Source organism: Brassica oleracea, chromosome C3 (assembly GCF_000695525.1).
Source record: "Brassica oleracea var. oleracea cultivar TO1000 chromosome C3, BOL, whole genome shotgun sequence".
In the NCBI taxonomy this organism is placed as follows: domain Eukaryota; kingdom Viridiplantae; phylum Streptophyta; class Magnoliopsida; order Brassicales; family Brassicaceae; genus Brassica; species Brassica oleracea.
This window is the reverse complement of record NC_027750.1, coordinates 8,006,108-8,028,151: the sequence shown is the minus strand read 5'-3', so window position 1 is coordinate 8,028,151 and position 22,044 is coordinate 8,006,108. Positions and strand designations below refer to the sequence as shown.

Here is a 22,044-nt window from a genome sequence, read left to right as displayed (position 1 = left end):
TAAGTCCTAAACTGGGTTATTACAAGCTATAAACCGGCTTATTACAAAGCACCAGGAAAGTTAGAGAGAAACAGGCTGTAATAAAAATTTAATTTTAATTTGATCCTTCTCACACACAGCTTAGAAACAGAACATTATTAACCGTTTTCTCGTTAAACCTCTAATTTTAAAACTGAAACCAATTAAAAAGACAACATACAGAGTGATGAGAGTTCGAGACAGACATGATCTGTGAGATAGGTGTGGTCCCGAGGCGTTTGGGCCCCACGTTCCTCGAGGCATGTCCTTTTACTATATAATCGAATCTTATAGCTTCTCTTGTTCTTTCACCAATCGGCATTTTACTTATCTTTGTTGAGGAAAAGAGATTCCCTCACCCAGTCACCGGAGATTAACAGAAGGAATGGCGTCCTTGAAGTTTCCGTTGGAGATTCTTGCCGTCTTCGTCATCATCTCGGTGATTCTCTTGCCGATTGCTCATGCGCAATCATCTTCCCCAGCTCCCGCACCAACCAGCGACGGTACGATATACTTAAATGAATCTACGATTTCCAATCTGGATTTATGGAGTTGTTTTACGAAGAAGATGATTGTTGATATTTGTTTTTTGATTTCGGGTTGCGGCAGGAACATCGATAGATCAGGGGATAGCGTATGTTCTAATGATGCTGGCTTTGGCGTTGACTTATTTCATTCACTGAACTTGATGAATCCATCCACAACAATGGTTTTGTTTCCTAGTGTTTGTGTTCTTTTCTTGTGACGTGAGATTTTTAGGAAAATGAAAAAAAAAAGAAGAGAGAATTAGGTTTTGGACATCATGCTTTTGTTCTGTTTTTGTTGGTTGGATTATTCGTTGTAAATTAATTAGTTAATGATGAGTTGAAGTTGAGCAAAATAAAATCATATTCATCTTGACAAATATCCACCACGATAGTTTAGTCTACATATAGCTTAACTATTGAATCGCTTCCTCTCTTGTTTAACAACGTACCATCACCATGCGGTAAGTCCACCTTCTCACTAGCTTGTCTCAAACTCTCTCCGGTGGATCATGATTGTAAGTCTGCACGGTGCCAACGTAAATAAACTTGGAGACAATAATGGTACTTTCATCTAGGCATGCGGGTTCGGTTCGGGTAATTCGGAATTCTGATAGTTTGGTTCGATCAAAATTTCGCTGAATTAAACCTAAGAAAAATTTCGTTGGATCCGGTATCCGGATAGTTCGGTTTTAAATTTTTTACCGAAACTAATCAAAGTTTTTGGTTTTGATGATATTCGGTTAACCATTTAGTTAAGTTTTGTTAAATTTAGATAATTTCAGTTTGTTTGGTTTGTTCGGTTAATTTGGTTCATAATTTTGACTTGTTCAGTTTGAAATTGGTTAACAAAAAATGTTGAAACCCGAACTAACCGACTACTGAACCAAAACCCGATTTTTTTAATAAACTTGCCTAACTAAATCAAACTCATTACCATTACCGAACTAATCAAAATTTCGGTTTGGTTCCGCAAGTTCGGTTCGGTTAAAAACCGCAAGCCTACTGCCATCAGTCATCATATAAGGTATAACCATTTCATAGTAAATGAAATGCACTTACATCTCTCAGATTCAGAATTGCAAATATCTCTACTCTGGCAGATTTTGAATTGTATATATGCTTGAATTCTATTGTCCCAGATATTTTTATTTATTTATTTATATACTTTTGAAATCTATACGCTCGTTCTTATAATATATAATTCATTTTGTGCAACTAAAGAGAGGCCAACAAACGTCATAAGACCGTAATATGTGAGGCCAACAAACGTCATAAGACCGTAATATGTTATATGTTTTTATATACTTTGGAATGTTTTTATATACATTGCAAAGTAATTAATATCACATAGAGGGACTACGATTTAATTTATAAGCTGCAGCCACAGACTCAGCGACGCCTCCTGGAATAACATGGTTATAGGGAGAATGATTGAGCTCAGCCTGAACCACTGCTTCCGCGTCTTCACTCGTCACTGACCTGTCTCTCGTTACCTTCACATCAATCTCGGCGACAATGTCGCGGAGACGAATCTTCTTGTCATCTTCTTTACCTATTTTTTTGTTTCGAGCAACCGCCTCATTTGCCATGGAGGTTACACTATCGCCGCTTTCTATTTTGCCTCCTGTAGCTCTAGCTTCCACCTCTTTTATGGCACTTTCGGCCAAACTCTTTAAAGCGAACTTTTCCGCTAAAACCGCAAAAAATATTTTTCCATCAAAACCATAAAAATGTTTTTTTCGACCAAACCCGACAAAACACAATTTTCTGCCAAAATTGTAAAAACGCTATTTTCCACCAAAAATGTTAAAAAAGTCTATTTTAGTCATTATTAACAATTCCATCTGGAAACAAATACAAGTTAAAAACAATCAACGGAAATAGTTGCATTCAGATGATTCATCTAGATACATATATGAAATATAAAAGCGAAAAATATTTTCATCCGGATAAAACATCTAAGATAGATCATCTGTATGCAGATATAGAAATGGACAAGGCCAAAGAGTAAAAGAACGCACTCAACATTACATATGTATCTCGGATTCAAATACCGTAACGATTTAGCACTAGGTGTTACACAAGTCAACCGTGTAGTATTAATAGGATTGTTTTATATTGATGGTAAAAATTAAAAAAAAATTGCATATTTTTACTAAAATATCTAAAATATTTCAATTATTTGATATTCTATTTAAATCTGTATTATTTTATTTTGAATAAAAAAGTTCAGGTATTTTGGTTTTTGGTATTATGGTTCGAGAAATGTACAATTTAAAAAGTTTGGTTTGGTTTTAGTTAGATTATTTTGGTTTTTGGTTAGATTCAGTAGCAAAGGTAGGAACCAACTAATATGAAAAAAATAAGGGTCTAATTCAATTTTGGTTACATTATGGTTTTTCGGATCATTGCAGATTTTGTAGATAAAAAATATTAAATAATTTGGGGTTTTAATTTTAATATCGAGTACTTTGAATTGTTTTGAAATTAAATATATATGAAATTCAGTATAATTTGGTTTCGTTTTTGTTTTATAGTGTGGTAGGGTTCGGTTCGTGGTTTCGGATAAATATAAAAAAACATATATATTATCTTATATATAAATTCATTTAAAATATATATTTAGTTTCGAAAACAAACTCGCGTTTTCGAAACGCGGATAAAAATCTAGTATACCTTAAAATAAAATAAAATAAAAACCAAACTGAAAGCCTGAATTAGACACGTGAGTAGTCCGTGGCAGAAGTACCGTTTAGAGTTCCCGGGTCGGGTGGGGCTCAGACCCATTTTCGAAATCAAAATCACCGGGGCGCTAATCCGAATCCACAATTAAAAGTGGAAGCATTTCCCAAAAGAAAAGAAAAGAAAAGCATTCCTCTTTTGGGTAATGAATGAAATGGAGATTGAAGAAATCGAAGCGGTTCTCGAGAAAATCTGGGATCTGCACGACAAGCTCAGCGACGAGATTCACTTGATTTCCCGCTCTCACTTCCTCAAAAAACCAGCTAACAGATCGGAGAATAAGAAGAAGAAGAGCTATGGCTTAGGCGAAGAGAAGAAGCGGCAGGGTTACGTCTTCATCAAAGGATTCGACGACGCAGCGATTCAAGAGGCGAAGAGCCTGTACGCGATCCGCACCGCGCTTGAGCACCTCGAAGACCAGCTCGAGTTTTTCCACGTGAGTCAGTTTCTATTAGATTAGATTATCTTTGCATTGAGCGGAATAGAGTGAGTTTTAGCTGATTTCTTGAAACGCTGCGTATTGTCGAGACTTCTTTTAAGACTAATGCTAAAGTTGTTAGCTAAGATACACAAGTGAAAGTGTAGAATCCATTTCACCTGAGCATTAAATCTGAAAGAGAATCTGTACAAACTTTATTTTTCTCTTTGCTTTGCAGACTATACATACACAGCAGCGAACAGAGAGAGATCTTGCGGTTGCACGGCTGGAGCAGAGCAGGATATTACTAGCTATGAGATTGGCTCAACACCACGGCAAGAGCTACCGTGTCCTAGACCAAGCTCTTGCGTTTGTTGCCAGCATTAAAAGCCACACTCGTTTCGTTTCGCCTGATCAACTTTACAACTCCTCTCCAAACCCAACCGGAGAAAACTCTGCTCCTTGCGATGGAAATACACCCAACTTTGTGATCAACGCCTTCGCATCGGCTTTCGGGTTTGCCAAAAGGGCATTTGGATTCAACCATGTGGGAGGCGTGCTTGGAAACGCTGCTATATTCTCCATAAGCTTGGTCGCTATGCTACATCTTCACCAGGTGGCTACTAGTGAACATCATCATCTACACAAGAGAGAAGATACAGGAGAGAGATGTCTTCATCTGACATAAGCTTGGACGTGATGATGGCTCGTGGTTAAAGACTAGGGGTCCAACTTGTCTACACGTGATCAACTAAGATGAGAAGAGATAGTTGTTTGCACTCCATATGATGTAACGGGTTTCGACTTAGAAACAACAAAAATGTGGACATAATATCTATGCAGGTAGGTTGTGGGTTGAATGTATAGAGTTTGCAAAGATGGAGTATTATGGCTTCATTTCTAGATTGCTATCAAAATACCATGGTACCAATGTCAATGCGAATCCGGCTGTTGTACCTAGTCCTTAGACTTCATGTTTTTCTCTCTAATACGTTTTATGTGTCCCACACTCCAACTAAGTCGGAATCTAAAAACAATATCTTCATATGTTTAGGTACCTGAATGGATGGACATACACAGTTATATTACGGTCACTAGCTCTACATATTCTCACCGTAAACAACAACAAACCTACTCACTGCCATATAAAATTACAGCAAAGAATAGAGCAACACGCAGCAAAGAACTGCTGCATCCTGAGGTTTAAATATAAAACATGCAAATGTGTGTATAGTTTTAATCCTTGGGATACGGATTCAGTAACCACTGAACTTGGTTAGTTTCTTTCTCAAAAGAAAAAAAAACTTGGTTAGTTCAAATATAACCTCAACTCTCTGCAACTTGCTTATTTTTAAGAGATATTAAAAATGGAACCTAAAAAATATTTTTTATGATAAGCATATTTTAATCAAATAATTACATATTTTTTTTAAATAGCATATATTTTTAATGAGGTATATATATATATATATATTATTTTATCATTATTAAAAAATATATTTTCTTAATACTTAGTTTTATTTTATTTTATGTTTTCGTGGAACTTAATATAATCATAATCAAAATACCCAAGCAAATATGATTTCTCATTTTAAGATTATTTAAAATAATTTTAGTTTATTTTTCAATAAATCTAAGGCATACAATTATTTAGAAGTTATACAATATTTTAATTATTGTAAATATCAATATTCGTTCATGAGCTTACAAAACTTTATTAGTTATACATATGTATGTAATTTCCTATTGATCATCTCTTTATTTTTTAATAATTTTTAAAATCAACATATAATTTTAATAAATATTATGAAAATACATGCACATGTAAACGAGAAACAAAACTAATTTGATTTGACTTAATTATAATCAAAAATAAGTATACATGAGTTTGAATTTGAAAGAATATACGTAACTCAATTTACTCGCAACATGAATGACTTGACTAATCCAACTAATATCCAAAATCAAAGATCTAACTAAAATAAGAAAATATAATTTTATAATATAAATCTATTTATTTTTATACATATAAATTATAGGATGACTCAAAACATATTAATAAATAAAAATAAATATTAGATAATAATTATTACATATATTATACATATGCATTAGACTTCAGAATATTAATGTTATATTCATTTATGAATCAAACACTTCTGTTTATTTTTATTTAATTCTAAGCATAATATATATTACTTTATACATAACCTTACTAAAATAATTTACATATCTAAGAAAATAACCAATCTAAATGCAAATAAAAATTTAATCAAAATTAAATATATTTAGAATAAAATATTATAGTTAAATTCTAAGAAATAGATACAATCCAATATAACAAGTGATAAAAAAATCGATTGTTGACTCAAAAAACAACCAAATCAACTAGATTTAACATATCCAAAATCATATGTCTAATTAAAATAATATATATATATATATAATTAATATAAATTATATATGTAAATTATAAACTGATTGTTGATCAAAAAAAATTATAAACTGATTTAAAAGCAAAAATAAACATTATCAATTAATTATAATATATTAACTATTTATACCGGTAGAGAATCACCTAGTTATAATATATAAGTTGGAAATATCTCAACCCTAGCCTACGGTCCCTACCCTCAAGATATATTTGGTGCTTCGGATCTTACTTAAACTTTGAAGAATAAGCAAAATCAAACTGATACATGAACGGTAGGTCGTATGATGCCAAATGCAATGGTTTGATGCTTCGGATATAACATAAGTTCTGAATAATAACTACCAAATTAAATCAAATGTAGCAACTCCTTACAATTATTGATAATGGTGATAACAAGTTCATAAAACTCACCTAGAAGTTTCACTCTTATTGAGAGTTTTCAGATGTCAAAACAAAAGACTTGACATCCTTGAGCCATTGAAGATGCGATCTCTTGTCTTTGTTGACCATATAATCTGCCAAAAAGTTAGTGAGGGTGAGATTGATCCCTCTGATCTCCAAAAACTTGTGGAAAGCCCTCTGCAAATTCTCATCCAAGTCACTGCATAAAACCCCAAAACTCAGTCACATAACAATTTTCAATTTCATAAATAAATAAATATATATATATATATGTATATATATATAAGAAGCGCCTGTGAATCAAAACATACTCAAAGTCAGGTCCTTGGTAAGGATACTTAGGTTCATGGGGTTGTTGGACAACTAAACTGTCAATGACAATCTCAGCGGCGAAAGCGTTGACTCCAAACTCGAGACAGAGACCATCATCATCTTTCGACACATCGACAACCATGGGAATCCCAGCTAGTAGTTCTTCATCATCTTGAGGAAGCTTTGGTTGTTCATCAAACAGATGCGCAGAAGGGTCAATATAGACAATAATGGTTTCATCATCAAACTTCCTAATCAGTCGCACAACTCGTTCAGTTGGAAGATCAATAATTTGGAAAGTAAACCATTCCGGCAACTGTTCAAGATTCAATATTCAAAACACATGAGAGAGAGATAGGGAACAAGGCAGATAAAAGGTATATAGAACTTACCTCTTCATTGTCGGGAGCGTCTTCGTTAACAACAGAGCTTTCGATCTCAGATTCGAGGAGGCTAAGCAGATTCGAGGTGGGGGTGATAGCACTTAACGCCGAGAATGAAATCAGGCGGCTGAACCGATGGCTACGACCAAAAGTCACTCTATGGGCACCAGTTTGGAGACTCGCCGGCGGAGATCTAGCCGCACCGAAAGGAAGAGTGGCCACTGAAACTCCACAAAACAAAGACATCACCGTTCTAGGGTTTGTTGGAGAACACTAAAACAGAGATCTAGAGTTTTAACTCTAGGGAGGGAGATAAATATGAAAGAATATGCCCCTCATATTCCGAGTCTGTTGTTGCGTAAGTCCCAGTGATACTCTCCTGTAATATAGGAAGACTATAGTATATTCCATCCATGCTATGCATGGGTATTTTTTCCATTGCTTTTTAAAAGAATGAAAATGTTACTTTTTTATCCTTAACTAATAACAAAAAAAAATTAGTTCAAACAGTGTTGTGGCCACAAAATTAATATTTATTTTACATAAAGGTAATTTAAATAATTAGAAGAAAATAATTGATGATAACTGATATTTTGATATATTTATTAGTAAAAAGATATCAAATAAACATTTAACTTAGATTGTCCTTGTTGACAAAAATATGAGGTAGTACATATATAATAAATTTATAGATGTAAACAAGCTTATATATGTTCAGTGACGGATCCGGGATCAAATTTTACCGGGGGCAAACACTTATAACAAATCATATCATATATAAATTTATTATATGTCACTGAAATGATATATTTATTTATTTATTTAATTAAATTCTGTAAAATACTAAAATGATATATGTAAAGTATATTTTCTAAAGACAACGTGCAAATATAAATTATCTTAAACATATTTACATATCATGTATAAATTTATTTATTTATATTTATAATTTCTGTAAAATACTAATATGATATATGTAAAGTATATTTTCTTAAAGACAACGTGTAAATATAAATTATCTTAAACATATTTTTGCAATAATATAAATAAATAAAATTTAAAATGTATTATATGCAAAATGTATAAATTAAAAAAACATATTTTGAAAAAAAAAATCTTTATTTAATTATTTCATATTGTTATTTTATTATATCTAATTTAAAAATATATTAGTAAGTAATAAAAATTAATTATAAAGTATAAAATTAATATAAAAAATAATAGTATGGATTTACACAATATATAACACTAAAATGAAAATTATATATTAAAATTATTTTTAATAAAATCAAATATATTTATAAACTAGAAAAATATCTGTGCACGTCAATCTAGTATAGGATTGAAATAAGCCTTTATTTTTTGCTTTCGAGTGTGAAGCATCAAACATCACTTTGATGATAATAATCTATTTTAAAAATCTGTTTCAAAAAATCTAATGCAGATTTTTGCCTCCATCACTTTGATGATAATAACCAATGAATAGAATAGTATAATTTTTGTCAGATATTGTTTAAAAATATGTTTCAAAATTTTTTAGTTATGCCATGTGTAAAAAAAATATGTATATATTTACTAACATAATTATTTGGTTGAATTATATTTGATCCAAAAAATATACATCAATAAAATTTGGAAGGAGAGAAGAAAAAAAAAGACAAAGGAAAAAAAAATGAAAAAAAGACAAAAGAAAGATGAAAATTGAGATTGTTCAAAAGGTAAAACAAGTAATATTACATAAAATACACAGAATACTCTAACCTAATTGTTGCTATGGTTATACACTTTATTTCTTTTTTTTATTATGTACATGTGCCCCAATTTCTCAAGGTTTATTTCAAAATGTTAGATATGATCATATGAAAAGGTCCAAAAAATAGAACTGTATTAATAGTCTTTTTTTTAGCTAAAAAAAAAAAAAAAAAAAAAGTAATTGTTTCCACGCAGACTCTCTCTCTCTCTCTCTCTCTCTTTCTTTCGGTAAACAACAAAAAAAAGGAATAAAGTAACAACCTCCTCTTAACTTCCTTCTCCCCCACCCCCATAGCGTTTGTTCACCGGGTTATTTCTCCAAGAAAAAAATCATCTCTGTTCTTTCTTTCTGAGAAAATGTCTACCATGGCTTCTTCTGTCAGTGTCTTTGGTCCAGCTTCTGCTCGTTTGATCTCTTACAAGCGAGGACCTACGCGAGTTCGATGCGACAAGGAAGAAGATAGGAATTGGAGACGAGAACCAAAGCAGAGCTGGGGACAATCTACACCAAATCTCGCAAAGAAAAGCGTAAGGGAAATCTGCCAGAAGCTATTAAGATTTGTGAAAAGAAAGCCAAGGATTTAGGTTTTGCGATCACCGCGAGTGATTGGAAAAGGATGTTAGAGAAGAGTGAAGGAGGCTTTGTGGACGATGTTTATAAAAAATACATTCAGTCAAAGCTTGAGACGAATGAGACGGTGGTGAACGAAGGATCCGACGGTGGTGGTAAACGTGAAGCCGGCGAAAAGGGTTCCGGCGGTGCTGACCTGAAGAATGCGGCGGTGACGGAAGCACGAAAAGGTAATGATTATGGATGCTTTAATAAGGACGAATCATAGTATGACATCTGCTACTATGTGAGATTTAGATTTTCTATTTTATTTTCTCAGTTATCATATCACTACCTGAATCAGTTTTTTTAATCCTGGCAGTATTTTGGTTTTTAATTAGAGTTCTTTTAATTATGTCACTGATAACTTGCTAATCTGAAAACAACAGACAATAAAGCGCATCAATTATTTACGGAAGCACTACTGTGTCTAAAGTTAAATGACTATTGAAATTATGTGATAATTTTTGCTAAAATCGATCAAAAAAATTTTAGTTGGGGATTTAGTAGTTTCATGGATCTGCGAAGTTATATATATATATATATATATATATATATATATGTTTTTATTACTTAAGAGATTATTGAAACCATCACTACTTTAAAAAAAAATGTAGACAGATATGAAACTATTAATTTTTTCCTGCCATAATTTAATTGTGGTCCCATTCAATCCTTATTGTTTAGGGTACAACAGATATATTCTTTTCCAATCATTTTGGGGAAGAAAAAGACAAATTGTAACTAGATTTCATGGTAGCTCAAAAGGTAACCACCTTTATCCCTATATATCATGAGATAAAACTTTTATGATCAAGATTCCCCCAATTTTCTACTATTAGTTATTCGACTTGGCAAACAGACGATTTTCACATGAGATACATCTTTATATTATCATGAGTACATGGTCCGTATAAAAATATTATCATGATCAGTACATGGTAAGAAGATTGTATGAATATGCGCTGACGCTGGTGATGCTCTATTCTTCTTTGCATTTATAGTTTTCTGATTTTTTCACCGTAGATCAATAGAATAATAGAATAGTAGTACTAACTGAAATTCCAAAATTTTATTATAATAATATTCATGTTTATATTTTTTTTATGTCATCAAACTTTAAATGTAAATAAGATCATACTATCAATCTTATTTTGCATATGGAACTTATATTTTCAAAATTTAATTGTGCAGTTGTATCTTCAGAAATCATTTTTAAAAGAAAATTGTCAAGAAATATATTGTGGTAAATGAATTGTCTTTTATAACGAATTGATATAATAAGATCCGGAAGTCTACAAAACGAAGTCGTTTTCAGTTGATACATCTTCTCGAAAGCTTTCGTGTTATTTGATACTTTTTATATCTAATCTATTATAGACCAAGAAACATACTAAAACCTTGTTACTATTTCACGGATACGAGAATGAAAAGAATTATTTTCTTTTTTTTGTACTAAATTTTACTTTCCTAATAAACAAGCAGTACCTTGGAGAAAAAAACAATTCGTTGGTTTTTGTAAGAGATGCTGGTGGAATCTTCCAGCGCAATTGTTGAAATATGGGTGATGGTTGTTTATTTGGTTTATAAATTTTGGATTTTAATTTTTAGTTTTTGGATTTTAAATTTTAAATTTTAGTTTTAGATTTTTTTTTACAATAGATTTTAGTTTTTGAAAAAACATGAATGATGATTTTAGATTTTAATTTCTAGTTTATGGTTTTTGGTTTTCAAAATAATAAAATAAAATTCTTATTAATGGTAAAATATTTATTATGGAAATAATAAAATATAAATTATTATTACCAAAACACACATAATATTTGTTTTTGGATAATCTAATTTACAAAAATCTAGACAATGAATAATTACATTTTATATTGACATAATTAACATAATTATATTTTCAAAAATATGGTAAAAATGAATAATTTGTTTTTTAATATTTAATAAATAAAAATCGAATTACAGTGTAGCAAATATATAATACATTGAAAATATTTTTTTGGATATTTCTTTTATGGAAATAATTATATTTTGATTTTCTTAGATAATAGTTATTTGATTATACTATACATATTTGGTTCTTCTAAATTTTATTTGTTATTTATCTACTAATTATTTTTAACATGATTATATGTAATTTCTTTAAATAAAAATGACATACTAAATCGATAAATCTGAAATTAAGTATATAGATTATCAATAACTATTACAATAATTAGTATATAGATTTTTTAAGATAAATTACAAAATATATCTCAATGAGAAAAATGACCAACATTTTTTTTGTTAAAGGATAAAAATATTTTTTTACTTTAAAGTTAATTAGTTTAGACTTAAGTAGAATTTTGAGGAGAGTTTCAAATTTTTTAAAAAGAATAAAAAATAAATATTAAAAAAAATTGAAAAATTATTTTGGTCGTTTTGCTTATTGAAAGCTTTTTTATGAAAAAAACAAAAAAAAAATATTTGAGAGAATTATCTTTTTTTTAATAAATGATAAATGATTATATGTAATTTTTTTAAAATAAATGTGACATACTAGGACCTCCTTCACCAGCATCGCCCCACCCTATGTACAACGGACCTCCGGAATACCCAAAGATCGGCGACCAACCGTTTTTCCCTCCGCCGGAGAGAACTCCGTCGTTTCAACATAACTCATCTCCTTCTTCATCTTCATGTAAGTCTCTGGTCTGATCTGATCTTGAATTGCTTTATAAGATATGTAGCTGATGCTCGTTTTTTGTATGGGTTAGCTGGATTAGGAATCAAGGTGACTCTTAAGCCTGAGCATCGGATCACTCCTCCGGTGAGAAAATTTACTAACTTTTATAGATTCTGATTTGAAAATTCTCATTTTTTACAACTTTGGGATAGAAGATTTTAAGTCTGTGTTGTGAATTGTGATGTTATCAGCCTCCGTTATTGCCTCGAGTTGGAGATATTACTCGGAGCAGCTTTCAGTTTGATTTCTGTTTAGAAAGGAAGGTGCTTGCGGAGGCTGAGAAGGATAACCTCCTCCCCCGTCTAACTTTCCTCAACCACCGACACCTTCAATGGTAAGGCTCATCTTAACTTGTTCTATGGAAGCTTCTTAGAGTTAGGCCGAGGTTGTTAGTATGGAAGAATAAGTGTGGATCATCATCATCATCTATGAACGTACTTTAGCAGAACATGTTTTGTTTCGTGTATTACTAAATGGGAACTGGGTCAATATTAGATCTTACATTACACTGTAGTATGATCTTACATTACAAAACATGTTAGTCCCGAGGTTGTTAATACGAACATGTTTTGTTTTGTGTACTACTTAATGGGAATTGGGTTCAAGATTAGATTTGCTTTACACTTAGTATGATCCTCAGGTTTGCTCTATGGAAGTTTCTTTTGATCAGGCCCAAGGTTGTTGTTAGTATGAGTTTTTAAAGAACAAGTGTGAACGTAATTTAATAAAACATGTTTTGTTTTGTTTTGTGGGAATTGGGTTCAAGATTAGATTTTGCATTACAATGTAGTCTGATCCTTAGATTTGTTGAAGCTCTATCATATCATTAATGAGGTTGGGTTTCCAATACAGGGTGTGGATCCTGTAGTGATGAAATATGCTGGGCTCAGCCGAGAAGTTGTCAACATCGCTGTTGCAAACTATGGTGATAATCCCACCAAGCTGCATTTATCTTATTTCCATTTATCACACTCTATTCATGTATTTAGAGATCAACCGTTGTGTTTTGGAGATATACACTCTCTTCAGTTTCAAGAGTTTGCAAATGGGTTCACGGCGTTAAGGGAAATGGGGGGGGGTTCCCAACGAACGCTGTTGCAGATGCTCTCTTCATGTTTGAGAATGATACTGAGAAAGCATTGTCACATTTGCTCCCATGGTTCTTCTTGAACTTGGATGTGATTATTTTTTGGGGGACAAAACTTTGTCAGTGAATATACGTCTGAAGAGTAACAACATTGCCTTTACATCCCGAACCTAGTAGACTTTAGCATAATGCAATGATTGATACCAAATTCGATCGATCTGCAACATATCAAAATTAACCATTACAATCTGTAATAAAACTCAATCTGCAGCGGAGTAGATTAACCATTAGAATCTGTAAACTAATAAACTCAATCCGCAGCTTAACCCGTATAGACTGACCCGGTTCGACGCTCTAACCAATTATTGCATAAGATCCCTCACTAAAGACGACGACTTTTTGAAATAGATATTATTCTCACCCTTCATCCTTTCCGTCTGCTCAAGTTTCAGTCTTTCCTTCGTTTCTCGAAACCCCATCTCCAAAAATCAATTGCTAATTACCTTTTCCCTCCAGTTGATTTTCTTCCTCAGAAACCGCCATGGCCGCAGCTCTGAGGTCAAACACCACGAGAGAAACCGCTTCTCTTACACTCTCTCACTTTCGTCACTTCATCTTCAACCGCCACTCATTTTTCCACCGTAACAAGATCGCTTCTCTCAGGCCTGTGGGAGGAGAGAGGTGAACGGTGTAAATTCTGCTCTTTTGTGCTCTCAAGGAGACCCACCGGCGATGGAGTTTCCGTTACCGTTGAGTGATGATCTTGGTCGTGGCGGTGGTGGAACCAGTACTGGTGTTGGTAACGGAACAGGGTCGGATTCGAAAGAGGATTGTTGGGTCTAATTTTCCGACACCAAAGGAGATTTTTGTAATGGTTTGGACAAGTTCGTGATTGGTCAGGAGAGAGCTAAAAAGGTGAATATGATGTTGGTGTTGTTACTTGATGATTAGTTCATGAAATTAGGCTCATCACTAATATAATTTGCTCGTGGATGATCGTTTGTGGCTTAACATGTCTGTGATGCTTTAGGCTTTGAATGGTGCTAGTGTCAACTTTGCCTATTCAGAGATTAGTTTCTACTTTCTAGTTTGATTGTAATTAGAAAGTTTCATCTTTTTATGAAAACAACAGCTGATGCTGGACTCTTAGGTGTTTTAGGTTTGGTTCCACTGTAATCAATTTCTTTATATTATTTGTGATGAGTGGTTTTCATCTCTCTCTCTCTACAGGGGATTGTTTACATCGACGAAGTCGACAAGATAACAAAGAAGGCTAGCGATACAAATAATTTGTGAAACTTGAATATTGTTGTATCTGCTTCTTAGATAAATAATGTTCTTTGGACATTTTTGGGTTGCCAGGCAGAAAGCCTAAACATCAGCAGAGATGTATCAGGAGAAGGTGTTCAACAAGCATTGCTTAAAATGCTTGAAGGAACTGTAAGTCTACAGTTTAAGTAAGATCCCAATAATTCTTTTTGTGGTTGATACATAATTTCTAACTCTCTCTTTTTATTTGGGAATAGATCGTTAACGTACCTGAGAAGGGCGCTAGAAAGCACCCTAGAGGCGACAACATCCAGGTTTGTTACTTGTGCTCTACTCTAATGTTCTTTTGCATGATGATTGGAGTGTTAGAGTTGATTAAGGTGCCTCCTCTGTTTCTTACTCTGTCAAAATGTGTGCAGATAGACACAAAAGATATACTCTTCATATGTGGTGGTGCTTTCGTAGACATCGAAAAGACCATCTCAGAGAGGTATGACTAATGAGCAAATCCCCCAAACATTACCTTTATGTAAGTAAACTGATTGTGTTTTCTTTTACAGGCGCCATGATTCTTCAATAGGGTTTGGTGCTCCTGTGCGTGCTAACATGAGGGCGGGTGGCAGGTGGAAAGCAGTGACCTGATTGCTTATGGTTTAATACCTGAGTTTGTTGGAAGATTCCCAGTTCTCGTCAGCTTGTCTGCTCTAACAGAGAACCAACTTATGCAGGTCAAAATTGATTTTGACATAAACATCATTGCAATTCTCAAAATCATTGGATTACAGGTGCTAACGGAGCCCAAGAACGCACTTGGAAAGCAATACAAGAAGATGTATCAGATGAACAGTGTAACTACTTCTCTCTCCTCTCTCTGTTCAAAATCTTGAGCCGAATCTTTATTCTACTCTTGTCTTCAGGTCAAGCTGCATTTCACGGAAACAGCTCTGCGGCTAATAGCTAGAAAAGCAATAACGAAAAACACAGGAGCTCGTGGTTTAGGAGCTCTTTTAGAAAGCATCCTCATGGATTCTATGTACGAGGTAAGTACTTAACCTCTTATTGTATTACTTACAAACACATGTGATTAGATACACGTTCAGACACTTAAACCATGTTCATATTCTCAGATACCGGACGAGGATATGATAGAGGCGGTTGTGGTGGATGAAGAAGCAGTTGAAGGAGAAGGGCGTAGAGGCTCTGGAGCCAAGATTCTCCGTGGGAAAGGAGCTTTGGCTCTGTATCTCTCTGAAACCACCAAGTCCAAGGATTCTCCTCAGGTACGGTACTTACTTGCATACCACAAAGTAATCAAATAGAGCAATCCCGGTTTTAGTTAAACCGAATAACTTTTGCATAATTTGGTTTGTTAACCGGATTGAGCTTGTGCTTAAAAAATTGTTGCAGACGACCAAGGAAGGATCTGAAGGAGAAACTGAGGTGGAGGCGGAGATCCCGTCCGTTGTAGCCAATATGTAATGTATCATCATCGATCCAGAACATCTGGTAAAATGTGTCTATTTATTTGTAACGTTAACCTTCTTTGTACATAAATGAAAGAAAGAAAGCAAGGGTGGATCAGTAAGTTTAAAAGAACACAAGGACTGCACAGTTAGCAATAATCTTCATTTCTTTCAAGAAGATGGCCTGTCATTTAATAAGGACACTTAGAATGGCTTGAGTTTGTATAGGAATGTTACATGTAACACGGCTGAGAGGTGAGACAGCTTTATTGTGACAAACCCGGAGGAGAGACTACGCCGGTGGATGGCAACCAGCAATGAACTACTTGCCTCGACTTTGAAGTAATAACGTGATAACCAGGCCACTTGACTCGTTGACCTGTATCTGATCCCGCCCCTCCGTTCCTTCATATATATACTCGCCTTTAGTAGAACGTGTCCAACTCAAACTGACCGTTCCTCTCCAAGCATCCTCTAGAGTCGATCTGATCTCCCATATATAATTCTAAAGTGCAGATAGAGTCTTTGTTCAACGTTCCTCATTCAAGCTTTGATTAGCCTTTTCTCCTCACTTTCCCGTGTTATTCAAGCTCAGCTTCATCTTAATCGAAGCCATGGATTCTCGGATCTCTCCGATGATCCGAGCTGAAACGTCTCACTCTAATCCAGTCATCATCCATAGGAGTCAGTGTCTCCTCTTTTTGGTGATGCAGCTCAGTTCGTCCATCACATATCCAATGTGATCTCTTCCAACAGTCATATGACAATATTCATTCTCCGTATTTATTTTCACTGGATCGTTTGTGTAGGGAATCATCAGGTCTCAGGTGAGGTTGGATTTAGAATGTAGAAACTGAATCATAGATCGGTTAAATCATCTTTGTGTTTATGGGTTTCTTTTTTTGTGTCATGTAGGTTGTTCGCCTTGTGTTACCACACCGGTTAAAGACTGTAGTATATCAGGGGGAAACAGAGATGGTATTTCTTCTCGTAGGAGGAGTTGATAAGATGTTTTTGTTGTTTGAAGGTGATGCTGGCAAATCCACCGATGTAGTTGATTTATCTGATAGTGAAACAGAGGAGGGAATTGATGGTAATGATACTTTAGAGGAGACAAGTGTTGAATCACATTTTAGAACTAGAGATCTTGTGAAGCAGTCCAAAGAAAATGGGAAACTAAGAAAAAATCTACTAAAAAAAAAAAAGATAAGTACATTTTTACTACTTTTAATTTTCAAAATACATAACTAATGTTCTGTTCAATAATAATACGCCGGTATTATCTCTACCCTACCCCCAAGATATATTTTGGTGCTTCGGAGATCTTACTTAAAACTATGAATAATAAGCAAAATCAAACTGATACATGAACGGTAGGTGGTCGTAAATGATGCCAAATGAAATGGTTTGATACTTCGGATATATTACATAAAGTCTGAATAATAATGACCAAAATCAACAACTATTGATAATGGTGATAACAAGTTCATAAAACATAAAACTCACTTACAAGTTTCACTCTTATTTGAGAGTTTTAAGATGTCAACAAAAGACTTGACATCCTTGAGCCATCGAAGATGCTCTCTCTTGTCTTTGTTGGCCAAATAATCTGCCAAAAAGTCAGTGATGGTGGGATTGATCCCTCTGATCTCCAAAAACTTGTTGAAAGCCTTCTGCAAATTCTCATCCAAGTCACTGCATTAAAACCCCAAAAACCCCAAAACTCAGTCATATAACAATATGCAATCTCATTAATATATATATATATATATATATAAGAAGCCTCGTTGAATCAAAACATACTCAATGTCAGGTCCTTGGTAGGACCACTTAGATTCTCGGCGTTGTTGGACAGCTACACTGTCAATGACAATTTCATCGGCGAAAGCTTTGACTCCAAACTTGAGACGGAGACCATCATCATCTTTCGACACATAGACACCCATGGGGATCCCAAATACTAGTTCTTCATCATCTTGAGGAACCTTTGGTCGGTCAATTAGGACAAGAATGGTTTCATCCCCAAACTTCCTAGTCAGATGCAGAACTCGTTCAGTTGGACGATCAATCATTTGGAAAGGAAACCATTCTGGCAACTGTAGATTTCAAAACACATGAGAGAGAGAGAGATAGGGAATATGGCAGATAAAGAAGTATAGAACTTACCTCGTCATTGTCAGAAGCGTCTTCGTTAATAACGGAGCTTTCGATCTCAGATTCGAGGAGGCTAAGCAGATTCGAGGAGGGTGTAAGCGCCCAAGTGCTCGAGAATGAAATGAGGCGGCTGAACTGATGGCTACGACCAAAAGTCACTCTCTGGGCACCAGTTTGGAGACTCGCGGCCGGAGATCTAGCCGGACGGAAAGGAAGAGTGGCCACTGAAACTGGACAAAACAAAGACATCGCCGTTCTAGGGTTTGTGGGAAGAACACGAAGAACTCTGAGAGAGAGAGAGAGAGAGGGAGATAAATGGAGGTATCTGAAAGTTGGTAAAATTCCGCCTTATAAAGGCTGAGTAGTGACGTGATCTACGAGATCTTTACAACAGAATACTAGGTATATTCAAAAATATACAAGAGAATATTCTAATATTTCACTAATAGTATTCACAAGAGATTTAAGCAGTTGTTGAGGATCTACACGACAAACTCAGCGACGAGATTCACTTGATTTCCCGCTCTCACTTCCTCAAAGAAGCGGCAGGGCTACGTATTCATCAAAGGACTCGACGTTTGATTGATTTATGTTTAGATTATGCTGATTTGATCGGGGATCGAGAGTAGCTTTGTTAATCTTAGGGTTTTTAGCTGATTTCTGAAATCGATTGTGTATCTTCTTGTTGATTGTTGCGTAGCTTTCGTTCGTTTAGACTATGAAAGATCATCATACAGTGAGCATTGTATATTCACACTCTTGTGCTCATTGTGGTAAGCAGTCTATTAGCTAGCTAGGGTTTATGGAATACCCGTTTAGGTTCGATCTCCTACTTTTTGTTATAACATTGTCCCATTTGCTTCTTTTTTTGTATAAGTTGCTTTCCTTTCTTTTAGATTATATGTAACTGGCCAGTGAACATCATCATCATCTACAGAACAAAGAAGACAGAAAAACATACAGAAGAGAGATGTCTTACTCCGAAATAAGTTTGGACCACTTGGACGTGATTATGGCTAGTGGTTAAAAACTATGGATCGAACTTGTCTACACGTGATACTCAGATGCATTTTGCTTAAAACCAGTGTTTTTAAAACCGGACCGGAAGCTGAACCGGAAATATTTTGGGTCACGGTTCAATATGGTTCGACCGAGTCAAACCTGGTTCAATAATATGGTTTAATATTTTTTTAGTAGTAAATATAAAAGTAATATTAGTAAACATGATGCATAGTTAAAATATAAATCAATTTTGAACATAAAATATTATAAATATAAATTAGTTTCTTGTTTATATGGATGGTTTATAGATTTTCGATAGTTTTAGTGGTTCTTATTGGTTTAATAACTTTGAAATATAATCCGGTTATGTGGCCGGTTCATGGTCGAACCAATTACTAGACCAACTCGGCTATATAACCGGTTCACGGTCGAACCCGGTCCAACCATCGGATCGGTCCGGTTTTAAAAACACTGCTTAAAACAGAGGAATTAAAGACAAAAATGTGAAAACTAAGAAAAAAATTGCCAAAAATATCACATTCATAGTACCACATCTTTTCATATTTACACTAACTATTTTTATCCTCATTTTTAGTGAAAGATAAAAGACATTTATAACCACAGGGTTAACCAATCTATATTAGAGTTTAGAGTTGAATGGTGAGATATAGTTTTTGAAATGTGAAATTTAGGATTCTAATATACATATAAATAAATACTTAAAAAAATAAAAATATTTTTTTTATTTTCAAAAGAAATTTTGGAAAAAAAAATTATAAAAAATTCAAATTTGAAAAATTATAATTTGAAAACATAAAAAAAATATTGTTTTATTTTATTTTTAGTTACTTAAATAATTATTTATTATATATAAAGAGAACAAGCGTATAAAAGTTTTTTGCCACTTAATGAAAAATGTATTTTTGAAAATCTCTCTTTAGTGGTGGTAAACATGAATAATTGTACCAACAAAGTGGTAAACATGAAAATTTCTCGAATTAAAAAGAGAAGAGAAGTTGTTTGTTCTTATATGATGTTCTGGTTTTCTACAAAAAAAAAATGTAATTTAGCTTGTGTGTTTGATTTGTTGATTTCAAGTGTGGTTAGAGCATGATTATTGGGGGGTTCTTAGGGTGAAGTTCTTAGCGAAATATAAGAATCCGTCTCTTAACTTTTAACTAAAATAACTAAGAACCGGTTCTTAAATAAGAGTTTTAAGAGCCGGTTCTTAACTTTTTTATTTAAAAGTTAAGAGACGGGTTCTTATATTCCGCTAAGAACTCCACTCTAAGAACTCCCTAATAATCATAATCTTAGACCATGATAAACGCTGAAACCCAAATGGGTTTTTTGATTTTTTTTTTAATTTTTTTTTGTCTGAATAAAAAAGAAAAATTAACCAATCGTGGGCCGCAACCAATCGTGGACAGCCACGCGTAAGTGGGATCCCCCTTAAAAACCCACTAAAAATTCTCTCCACCTCCCCCGATAATCCTGCCCTAAGGCTTCTATTTCTCTTCTGTAGTGGCAAATTCTCTTGTTGAGCATTGTGAAGATTGACGTATGAAACAGGCCACTATTGGCCCATCTGTATTCCAAAACTCTCCAGCCCTAGTTTGCTCCATCTTAGGCCATCACTCCATTTATCAATTCCTTTCTTAGCCTCAACAGCGAAAGCAATTTTCTCTAAGTTTATTTCATTTCTAACTCTAAAATAGAATAATTATATTCATCAATTTTTTTTTGTATTCTACGTTTTATTTTTAACTAAATTCAACGAAAATTTAACTCTATTTTTAATTATTCAATTTGAAATAAAAATAGAATAATACATTGAAAACAATTCTTAGTAGATTTGAACTTTCTATGGCCGAGTGGAACAAATATTGAATTCTTAGTTTATTACTTTTATTCTGAAATTAGTAGAATTGTTTATAGTGTCTAAAATATACAATATTTACATAGCTTCTAATCCTAAAAATAATTACTGTGATTTGTTTTGGGTTATTTTTATATGAATTGTGATGTGAACAAAGCAAAGATAAGCGGGAGGATAAGGTATCAAGATGACAAAAAGGGGGAGCATGTAATGAGAGCAGACTGGGTATTATTATGAAGGAAGCTTTAATGTGAATGTAGCAAAACTCCTGTTCTTAACATCTGCTTTGTCTCTCATTTTTTTTCTTTGAATTTTTCTTTTGTCCACATAACTTTATCTCTACACTCTTCTTTAACATTATAAATGTCATCATGCTTTTCATTCTATATTTGCGTGCTGCCATTTCATTTTCGTTTTGTGAACATGTTTTTCAATGTGTGATTAGACAAATATATAATACCATATGGACTATGCAAATATTGTCTTGGCACACCTTTGTAGGTCCCGGTTCGCATTATGGGAAATGTCACTCCGGGTTTCCTGTTAAATAAGACCGGATTGTTATGAAATAACTTATAATTTATAGTATCGAGAAATTTAAATAAGAGTAGAATTTAATATCCGTAGGAAGCAAATAACACTAATATAAGGGAGATAGTTTATTATAAGGAGGAAGAAGAAAATGTAATGATTCTTTGATTATAAACTCTTGTTCTTGTTTTTTTGGTGTACAAAAGAGTGAGATGAGTGATGGTATTTATAGTGAACAACAATACATAAAATAACAAAGATGGTGCTTAATTTGGTAAATGAGTGGGTGATCATAGTGCTTGATGAGTAGATGATCATAGTGCTTGAGTT

At 33.7% G+C, this 22,044-nt stretch overlaps 6 protein-coding genes and 1 pseudogene across 7 annotated transcripts; 4 read left to right on the top strand and 3 right to left on the bottom strand.

The window, feature by feature from the left end:
* Positions 1–318: 318 nt before the first annotated feature.
* Positions 319–883, top strand: LOC106333570 (arabinogalactan peptide 22). Its single transcript, XM_013772005.1, has 2 exons — positions 319–521; positions 628–883. The coding sequence occupies exons 1-2, from the start codon at positions 404–406 to the stop codon at positions 699–701; spliced, it is 192 nt and encodes a 63-aa protein (XP_013627459.1). The 5' UTR covers positions 319–403; the 3' UTR covers positions 702–883.
* A 1,005-nt stretch (positions 884–1,888) lies between these two features.
* Positions 1,889–3,332, bottom strand: LOC106329801 (late embryogenesis abundant protein D-34-like). Its single transcript, XM_013768434.1, has 2 exons — positions 3,251–3,332; positions 1,889–2,235 (listed from the first exon to the last, which is right to left on the bottom strand). Exons 1-2 carry the CDS (start codon positions 3,330–3,332, stop codon positions 1,889–1,891), a joined length of 429 nt encoding a protein of 142 aa, XP_013623888.1.
* A 5-nt stretch (positions 3,333–3,337) lies between these two features.
* Positions 3,338–4,608, top strand: LOC106333954 (plastid division protein PDV1). Its single transcript, XM_013772333.1, has 3 exons — positions 3,338–3,385; positions 3,417–3,723; positions 3,944–4,608. Exons 2-3 carry the CDS (start codon positions 3,433–3,435, stop codon positions 4,391–4,393), a joined length of 741 nt encoding a protein of 246 aa, XP_013627787.1. The 5' UTR covers positions 3,338–3,385; positions 3,417–3,432; the 3' UTR covers positions 4,394–4,608.
* Positions 4,609–6,454: 1,846 nt separating this feature from the next.
* On the bottom strand, positions 6,455–7,529 carry LOC106333955 (uncharacterized protein At2g39795, mitochondrial-like). The gene is made up of 3 exons (XM_013772334.1): positions 7,246–7,529; positions 6,853–7,169; positions 6,455–6,740 (listed from the first exon to the last, which is right to left on the bottom strand). Exons 1-3 carry the CDS (start codon positions 7,480–7,482, stop codon positions 6,566–6,568), a joined length of 729 nt encoding a protein of 242 aa, XP_013627788.1. The 5' UTR covers positions 7,483–7,529; the 3' UTR covers positions 6,455–6,565.
* A 1,825-nt stretch (positions 7,530–9,354) lies between these two features.
* Positions 9,355–13,312, top strand: LOC106329799. Its single transcript, XM_013768433.1, has 6 exons — positions 9,355–9,516; positions 9,558–9,789; positions 12,147–12,284; positions 12,361–12,413; positions 12,521–12,663; positions 13,182–13,312. The coding sequence occupies exons 1-6, from the start codon at positions 9,355–9,357 to the stop codon at positions 13,195–13,197; spliced, it is 744 nt and encodes a 247-aa protein (XP_013623887.1). The 3' UTR covers positions 13,198–13,312.
* Positions 13,313–13,957: 645 nt separating this feature from the next.
* Positions 13,958–16,270, top strand: LOC106329798 (annotated as a pseudogene).
* Positions 16,271–17,536: 1,266 nt separating this feature from the next.
* Positions 17,537–18,606, bottom strand: LOC106333956 (uncharacterized protein At2g39795, mitochondrial-like). 2 transcript variants are annotated; one of them, XM_013772335.1, is made up of 3 exons: positions 18,315–18,606; positions 17,952–18,244; positions 17,537–17,843 (listed from the first exon to the last, which is right to left on the bottom strand). In XM_013772335.1, the coding sequence occupies exons 1-3, from the start codon at positions 18,549–18,551 to the stop codon at positions 17,651–17,653; spliced, it is 723 nt and encodes a 240-aa protein (XP_013627789.1). In that variant the 5' UTR covers positions 18,552–18,606; the 3' UTR covers positions 17,537–17,650. The 2 variants fall into 2 exon arrangements, with proteins under 2 accessions (XP_013627789.1, XP_013627790.1); XM_013772336.1 differs by having other exon boundaries at positions 17,952–18,175.
* Between the last annotated feature and the right edge of the window lie 3,438 nt (positions 18,607–22,044).